At 49.6% G+C, this 9,139-nt stretch overlaps 1 protein-coding gene across 1 annotated transcript; it reads left to right on the forward strand.

Moving 5' to 3' along the window:
* The first annotated feature begins 738 nt into the window (after nucleotides 1–738).
* Nucleotides 739–9,139, forward strand: LOC126990443 (neprilysin-1-like). The gene is made up of 5 exons (XM_050849051.1): nucleotides 739–1,064; nucleotides 3,486–4,844; nucleotides 5,053–5,248; nucleotides 7,754–7,960; nucleotides 8,216–9,139. The coding sequence occupies exons 1-5, from the start codon at nucleotides 799–801 to the stop codon at nucleotides 8,534–8,536; spliced, it is 2,349 nt and encodes a 782-aa protein (XP_050705008.1). The 5' UTR covers nucleotides 739–798; the 3' UTR covers nucleotides 8,537–9,139.

Consider the following 9,139-nt stretch of genomic DNA (forward strand, 5'->3'; position numbering starts at 1 on the left):
CGGTTGCGGTCCTGTCCATGGGGGTAGTTTTATGACCCTGGTGGTACCCATTTCACAAGGCTTTAGTAACGGTTGCGGTCATGTTCATGGGGGTAGTTTTATGACCCTGGTGGTACCCAATTCTCAAGGCTTTAGTAGGGGATGCGGTCCTATCCATGGGGGTAGTTTTATGACCCTGGTGGAACCCAATTCACAAGGCTTTAGTAAGGGTTGCGGCCCTGTCCATGGGGGTAGTTTTATGACCCTGGTGGTACCCAATTCACAAGGCTTTAGTAGGGGATGCGGTCCTATCCATGGGGGTAGTTTTATGACGCCGCTGACATACATTTGCCAAGGCTTTCGTAGTTGTGGTCCTTTCAATGGGGGTAGTTTTATGACGCTGGTGGTACACATCTGACAAGGTCTTACTAGGGGCTGTGGGCTTTTCCATGGGGGGGAGGACAGTTTTATGACCCTGGTGGTAAACATCTGACATGATTTAACAATAGTTCTGGAGGGTAGTTTTATGACCCTGGTGGTAGTTTAACAAAGCCTTTCTACCATGAACCTGAGAATACCACTCATGGGAATCAGATTAATGTTCTTTTCAGCCTTTGGAAATAGTTGTTTGGAAATAGTTTGGTTGGAAATAGTTTGGTTGGAAATAGTTGGTTTGGAAATAGTTTGGTTGGAAATAGTTGGTTTGGAAATAGTTGATTGATTAATGTTCTTGTCAGCCTTTGGAAGTAGTTGGTGTAAGAGGCGGAAGCATTTTGAGAATACTGACCCAATAATCCACTTCTCTCCCATTTTCAGGCCATGGAGTTGCCGACTATAAGCAATGGCCGCATGGAGTCCCCGGGAAGGGTGGAGAGACAGGAAAGGGTGGAGAGACAGGAGCCGGGCGTGCAGGGGCTGTGGCGGCGGAGGACTAACCTGGAGAAGGCGCTGGTGGGCGTCTGCTGCGTGGCCCTGGTGGCTTGCGCGGCCCTGGTGGGGGTTATGACCGCCTCTTCGTCCTCTTCTTCCTCGGCTGCCACACTCGCGGTCCCGGCACCACCACAGGCTGAGGAGCCGATGCCACAGTGAGTATATGGGACACAACGCGACGTCACTCTTTCCTTTCCTTCACTTATCTTTCCCTTACTTTCCCTTCCTTTACCTTCCGTTTAATTTCGTCTCGTCTCGTTTTCTTTTCCTTTCCTTTGCTTTTCTTTCTTTCCTTTCCTTTCCTTTCCTTCCCTTTATTTCTTTTAGTATTTTTTTCCTTTCCTTTCCTTTCCTTTTCTTTTTTTTCTTTCCATTCCTCTCCCTTTCCTTCTCTTCCTTTTCATTTCCTTTTCTTTCCTTTCCCTTCCTCTCCTTTCCTTATCTTTCCTTTCCTTTCCCCTCCTTTCCTTTCCTTCCTAATCCTTTTCCTTCCCTTCCCTTTCCTTTCCTTTCCTTTCCTTTCCTTTCCTTTCATTTCATTTCATTTCATTTCATTTCATTTCTTCTGCCATCCCTTCTCTCATTCACACTACATTGAACTATAAAGCCACTTACACACTAAAATATATATATATATATATATATATATATATATATATATATATATATATATATATATATATATATATATATATATATATATATATATATATATATATATATATATATATATATATATATATATATATATATATATATATATATATATATATATATATATATATATATATATATATATATATATATATATATATATATATATATATATATATATATATATATATATATATATATATATATATATATATATATATATATATATATATATATATATATATATATATATATATATATATATATATATATATATCTATATATACTTTTTGGCACAGAATATGTTTTTTACAGTTTAAACTAAGGGAAAAATGGAATTGAAACAACGTCAAAGGCCGCTTATTAAGAACAGTCGCTAGACTAATTCGGCTACTTCCGAGGAGGCTCCGCGGGAAATAATTGGAGGTCGCGGGCTGCTGAGCGTCCGGGTTTCATATAACACGAACCGTTTCCTTGCGTTCTACAAATGATGAACCGTAACACACTAAAACCTATTATTAACATTACCCATCAACAGAGGGCATGTGTTATTGCCGCGCGTGGCCTCGGTGTTCATCTTTGTTGCCTTAGCCCTTGAATCCGTGGAGCCTGGCGTGCATGTCTTTAATGTTGAATAGTTTTTGTTCTTGTTCCTTGACGGCGTGAGTCTTGAGGGGACCTCGCAAATTTAGTGATACTCTAACGCCCACTTAATAATTAAGACATGAGGTAATAAGACGGTGGGTAATATTATTAAATTACTGAACCGAAAATCAGCCAGCGATCTACGCTCATGAAGGTCGACTGATGGAGTCGGTGGCTGAGTGGTCAGCATGCAGGCGCGGCATCCAGGAGGACGCGGGTTTGCATCCCCCCCGCCGCTACAAACAAGCTGGCAGTTTCTCAGTCATCGCCGAGTGGCCGAAGACTACCCACATGCTGTCCTGGAGACCACCCATCAACCCGGTCTCTAGATTCTCTTACTAAAAGAGGGTCAAAGATGAGCTTCGGGGGGCAGCATGACCCAAGCAAGATGGCGCCATTGTAAACATTTGCTTGCACCACAACGGACAGGGGCCAACCACCAGGCCCCACCAAGAAAGCCTTCCGGAAGTAGAGGCGAAACATAAAAAAATGGAAAGAGTTCAAGCTAGACATTAGAATGTAAGAAACGAATGAAAATAAACTAAATAAAAACAACACCATGATTAAACCCGTCAGGGAGGAGCCGTTACAAAGGCTGACCCTCCCGCGCGACACAAGTCCCAGACCAGACAACGCAGATCACACGGCGCCGTTGAAACTGCCGTAAGGTTATGCAGGTTTACCTCGCAGGGATGTTAGTGAGAAAGGACAACATATCTCTATAAGCTTACCGTTGTTTGGCTTTGTGTCCGCGGCAGGTGGCAGATTCGGCTCCAGAGATCTTAAAGTTATTCAGTGGTTCAGGTCAATGAGTCAGTAGTAACTCGTCTGTCACAGTCAGGCAAGAGGGCATCCCACACCCTCTTCGCTCCCTTCCCGTCACTCAGGCTCGCCGGGGCGTGTACAGCGCGGCTCCCTTACAATGTACCTGAACGAGGGGAAACTGAGGCTTGTCTGTTAGCGGGTAATTGGTCGGAACAACGTGAGGAGAATTTCATCTACCGCAGACAAGCCTCGGCTTAACTTGATTGAGGTTCATTGCAGGGAACTGCGAGGCACGCCGATGAACCGAGTGATGGGAGGGTGATTGGCTTGTCAAGGCCAGGCGGAGAACGGAATAGTGTCAGTTCAAACCCTTCTCAAGACACACATCAGTGACTCACAAAGATGCCATAGTGTAGGGCTTGTTGGTGGTGCTGGAGTCTGGCTGCTGATTAGTCACGATGGCCTGAGACACCAAACCTAAACTCTCTCTCCTACCGCGACACATCCTCCAGTGGCAAGGAGGTGGAAGTTTGCGACACGCAGGAGTGCAAGCTGGCCGCCGCCAGCATCATCGAGGCCATGGACACCTCTGTTGACCCCTGTGACAACTTCTACCAGTTCGCATGCGGCGGCTGGATCAACAGCAACCCGGTGCCCGAGGACTCATCCCGCTGGTCCCAGATCGACGTGTTGGCCCGCAAGCTGTCCAACGCGTTGGGCACTATCCTGGAGGAACCCATCGACGCCCAGGACCCTGCGCCCATCAACAAGGCCAAAAACTTCTACCTGGGCTGCATGGACGAGCCGCAGCTGGAGGCCCGGGGCGTCACGCCGCTCACTGACTTCCTGGACCAGTTCGGCGGCTGGCCCATGACCATCAACGCCTGGGACGAGACCGCCTTCGACTGGCAGGCCACGGTGGCCCGGAGCAGGGTGCAGGCCGGCTCCACCTCCCTTGTGGAGGTGTGGGTGTTTGCCGACGAGAAGGATACCTTCTCCACCACCCTTTACATCGACCAGACGTCCCTAGGTCTTCCTCGCTCTGTGCTCGTCAACCCAGACAACTACCAGGAGCGCATCGAGGCCTACAAGACCTACATCGCCGCCACGGCTAACATTCTGGCCGAGGCACTGGGCCAGGACGGCAGCCAGGTGGCCGCCGACGTGGAGGACGTTTTCGCCTTCGAGACGAGCCTCGCCGAGATCACCAGATCGAGCGAGGAGCGCCGGGACATCGACAACATGTACAACCCCATGACGGTGACCGAGCTGAACACACTGACGGGCGCTGACTGGCTGCCGGTGTTGGTGCCCATGTTCGAGGCCAGCGGCGTGACCGTGGACGGCAACACCCGCGTCATCGTGCAGGAGCAGGCCTACATGTACAACGTGACGCAGCTGCTTCAGACCACCAGCCAGCGCACGGTGTCCAATTACTTGATGTGGCGCCTCGTGAGAAGCCTGGGAGACGAGACGACGCAGGCCATGCGCGACGCCTCCTTCCAGTACGACATGGTGGCCAGCGGCGTCCTGGCCGAGGAGCCGCGCGCCACGCAGTGCGCGGACTCCACCAACGACTTCCTGGGGCTCGCCATCGGCACCAAGTACGTGGAGACCTACTTCTCACAGCAGGCCAAGGACGAGGTGAACGCGATGGTGGAAGACCTGCGCGTGTCCTTCGAAGGCCTGTTGGAGGTGAACGAGTGGATGGACAACGCCACCAAGCCGCTGGCGATGGAGAAGGCGGAGGCCATCACCAAGTTCATCGGCTACCCGGACTGGTACGGCAACACCACCGCCCTCGAGACCTACTACGCTGACCTCGCTGACCTCGATCAGCTGACACACTTCGCTAACGTCCTGGCCCTCAAGTGAGTACTGGTGTGTGTGTGTGTGTGTGTGTGTGTGTGTGTGTGTGTGTGTGTGTGTGTGTGTGTGTGTGTGTGTGTGTTCCAGGGGCAAGGTGAGCAATTAGCAAGCAGTGTAGGTTGATTAGATGGTCAATAAGGAAGTTCGTTTAAAGAGAAAGTCGGTCAGTATGCACTCCTTCACTGCACTGACCTCTGTGCGGGTCGCCAGGTCGTGGTTGGCCGTCACCGAGTTCAAACGGCTGGGCAAACCGGCGCAGCGTGACCTGTGGGAAATGCCGCCCACCACTGTCAACGCCTACTACATGCCCGAGTACAACAGCATCACTTTCAATGCCGGCATCCTGCAGCCGCCCTTCTACCGCGCCAACTCCCTCATGGCCCTCAACTACGGAGGCATTGGACAGGTATGGGACAGGTCAGGGGTGGAGGCGGAAGGTGAGTAAAGTAACGCGCCTCCTGGCATATGCCCCCGTTAGTTAGTTAGATACCACATTTATACACAGAGCTACGGCGCCATTGGACAGGTATGGGACAGGGCAGGGGTGGAGGCGGAAGGTGAGTAAAGTAACGCGCCTCCTGGCATATGCCCCCGTTAGTTAGTTAGATACTACATTTATACACAGAGCTACGGCGCCATTGGACAGGTATGGGACAGGGCAGGGGTGGAGGCGGAAGGTGAGTAAAGTAACGCGCCTCCTGGCATATGCCCCCGTTAGTTAGTTAGATACCACATTTATACACAGAGCTACGGCGCCATTGGACAGGTATGGGACAGGGCAGGGGTGGAGGCGGAAGGTGAGTAAAGTAACGCGCCTCCTGGCATATGCCCCCGTTAGTTAGTTAGATACCACATTTATACACAGAACTACGGCGCCATTGGACAGGTATGGGACAGGGCAGGGGTGGAGGCGGAAGGTGAGTAAAGTAACGCGCCTCCTGGCATATGCCCCCGTTAGTTAGTTAGATACTACATTTATACACAGAGCTACGGCGCCATTGGACAGGTATGGGACAGGGCAGGGGTGGAGGCGGAAGGTGAGTAAAGTAACGCGCCTCCTGGCATATGCCCCCGTTAGTTAGTTAGATACTACATTTATACACAGAGCTACGGCGCCATTGGACAGGTATGGGACAGGGCAGGGGTGGAGGCGGAAGGTGAGTAAAGTAACGCGCCTCCTGGCATATGCCCCCGTTAGTTAGTTAGATACCACATTTATACACAGAACTACGGCGCCATTGGACAGGTAGAGAAAACATTCATACATACATACATACATACATACATAAGAAGAACAGGTGACTTAGCAGCAGCCCTCCGCACTGCGCGTGTAGCAAATCGATGTTCAATTAAAACAACAACAATAAACAACAAATACAATAACAGAATCAACGAAAACAACATGATATAACAAAAAGAATCATCACTATAGTTCATCCTCGGACACTGATCTATCTGCACTCTCTTCTTGTTCTTCCTACTCTTCTTCCTTTTCCTCCTCCTATCTTATCACATCCATTTACGCCTCTTCCTCCTCCTCCTCCTCCTCCTTCTTTGAGAGAGAAATATTAGTTATTAAACAACTCAGTAGCCAACGGCAGCTTTTCAACAGTTGTCCACCTTCGTGAAACTCCCCAAACTTCATTTCCATCTAGTTTTCTTGTTTGCTTTACAAGCCATGTTCCTTACAGAGGTAACATTCATTAACTATTATTGTGATCGTTACCAATAATCGTGATGTGATGAGGAGGAATGAGACGGAGGCTGTGGTGTTGACTGGGATGGTGGAAGGCTGAGGAGCAACAGGAAGACAGAGAGAAACTTATGGATGGTGTGACAAGAATGGCAGGAGGACATCTTAAGCCTGCTGAGTCGTTGCAGCTGACAAGAGACAGAATCAGGTGGCGCTCCATGCTTGCCGAGGTCCTGGTGGGTACGACAAGTCGGTAACGGTAACTAATAATCGGCAGCGTTGCCAAATTACCGTACTCGGAGCATACTATTTTTCAGTTTCTCTGATTCACAGCTATTAAAAAAACATCAGTAATTAACCAGTTCAACGCTAGCTACAAGTGAATCCAGTTGTTGGGGAAAGGAAAAAGCCTTGGGGCGGAAATCGGCGAGTCTAACAGGCTGAGTACGACAGTCTGGCAGCGCTGATAATCGATGATCTCCAGCGGCACCGTTTGACAAGCTCGCCCTTCCTCGGCCTGTAAAAAGTACTTAGGGACAGTTCTTCGGTTTCTCGAGTCACTGCAAACAAACAACGCCACGAAACACGACTTGATATCGGATTTAGGTCATTATAATATTGTTAAACGTATCGAGTTCCCGTTACGGCTGTTTCCCAAGGCCACAAATTAGATTACCAGGGTTTTCGTGGTTGATTCTCCCGTTCAAGGTAAAACTATCACTACGATCACAAAACAGTCCACGGAGAGCCCAGGAACTTCTACGAGAGGCTTTTCGGTTCATATGTAGGAGGAGTAGGCGTGCTCTATTTCCATGGCTGATTTTTCCGTTCAAAGTAAACCTATCACTAGGATCACAAAACAGTCCATGGAGAGCCCAGGAACTTCTACAAGAGTCTTTTTGGTTCATATGTAGGAGGAGTAGGCGTGGTCTGTTTCCATGGCTGATTTTCCCGTTCAAAGTAAAACCTTCACTAGGATCACAAAACAGTACATGGAGAGCCCAGGAACTTCCACAAGAGTCTTTTTGGTTCATATGTAGGAGGAGTAGGCGTGGTCTGTTTCCATGGCTGATTTTCCCGTTCAAAGTAAAACCTTCACTAGGATCACAAAACAGTACATGGTAAGCCCAGGAACTTCTACGAGAGGCTTTTCATACAGTTGAACTAAGGCGCTGATACGTTAATAATAAGGACCTAAGCGATTCTTCCTCCCTGCAGGTGATCGGCCACGAGATTACTCACGGGTTCGACGACCAGGGGCGCCAGAACGAAAAGGACGGGAACGCGGTGCCCTGGTGGACCAACGCGACGCTCGAGGTCTTCCAGAGCCACGCCCAGTGCATCGTCGACCAGTACGACAGCATCCGCCTGCCTGAGCTGGACGGCCTGTTGCCCAACGCTACCCTCAACGGCGTCAATACCCAGGTGGGGAGGGACGTGGTCTGTCAGTCTGTCTGTCTGTCTGTGCGTCTGGGGGATAGAACAACGCAGAGAAGCCCTCCCTTACTCAGAAACATCATTCATTACCAAACCCGAATCACACACTTTAAACGGAATGAGAACAGAGCGGACAACGGAGAAATGAGAGGCACTTCTACCATATGATATACCAAGCTCTCCGTTATTTAGATACCAGGCATTACCAAGGCCAAAATCACACTCTTTTTACCTCTTTCTTAGGGTGAGAACATCGCGGACAACGGAGGCATCAGGGAAGCACTTCTGGCCTACAAACTCTACACCGACCGCAACGGGGAGGAGCCAAGACTGCCGGGCCTGACTGAGTACACGCCCGCCCAGCTTCTCTTCCTCAGCAACGCCCACACCTGGTGCACGTCCATCACCGACGAGGGGCTCCTCAACCAGGTGCTCACGGACCAACACTCCCCATCAGAGTACCGCGTGGTTGTCCCAATGAGCAACATGAAGGAGTTTTCGGATGTCTGGGGATGTCCTGCTGGCTCCGGCATGAACCCCAATGACAAGTGTGTGGTGTGGTGATGAGAGTGGTGGTGGATGGTGGTGGTTGTGGTGGTTGAGTGGCAGTTGTGGTTGGTGGTGGTGGGTGATGGTTTTGGTGTTGATGTGTGGATGATCATTGGCGATTGGTGATGAGACTGGTAATGAAAGGTTGAGGTGATGAGTATGCTGTGATTACGGTTGTGGTGATTTGATTGGTGGTTGTGATGGGCGGTGGTGGTGGTGGTGATTTTGGTGTTGTATGGTGGGTGTGGTGGTGGTGGTGATGAAAAGTGTGCGTGGTGATGATGGGGGACGAGGATTCTTTGAGTGCTAGACCTTGTGGTGGTGATGGTGGTGGTGGTGAAGGATGGCGTGGGTGGAGGTGACTGGTGATGAAGAGTGTGGTGGCGGTGATGATGAACATAAGAACATAAGAACGCAGGAGTCTGCAAGAGGCCGGTAGGCCTGTACAAGGCAGCTCCTTTGACCCTAAGCTCCCGTGTATCTAACCCCACCTAATATCGCTGTCCATGAATTTATCTAGTCTATTTTTGAATGTGACAATTGTATTGGCACTCACCACATGACTGCTAAGCCTATTCCACTCATCCACCACCCTGTTAGTAAACCAATTTTTGCCTA

Source organism: Eriocheir sinensis, unplaced genomic scaffold, assembly GCF_024679095.1.
Source record: "Eriocheir sinensis breed Jianghai 21 unplaced genomic scaffold, ASM2467909v1 Scaffold165, whole genome shotgun sequence".
NCBI classification, from domain to species: Eukaryota; Metazoa; Arthropoda; class Malacostraca; order Decapoda; family Varunidae; genus Eriocheir; species Eriocheir sinensis.

What these genes read in the sequence shown, in the direction of transcription:
- LOC126990443 (XM_050849051.1), top strand. Translation starts at nt 799, where the DNA reads ATGGAGTTGCCGACTATAAGCAATGGCCGCATGGAGTCCCCGGGAAGG. An exon ending in GCTGAGGAGCCGATGCCACA is followed by an intron (nt 1,065 to 3,485) that starts GTGAGTATATGG and finishes CACATCCTCCAG; the next exon opens with TGGCAAGGAGGTGGAAGTTT. An exon ending in ACTACGGAGGCATTGGACAG is followed by an intron (nt 5,249 to 7,753) that starts GTATGGGACAGG and finishes TCCTCCCTGCAG; the next exon opens with GTGATCGGCCACGAGATTAC.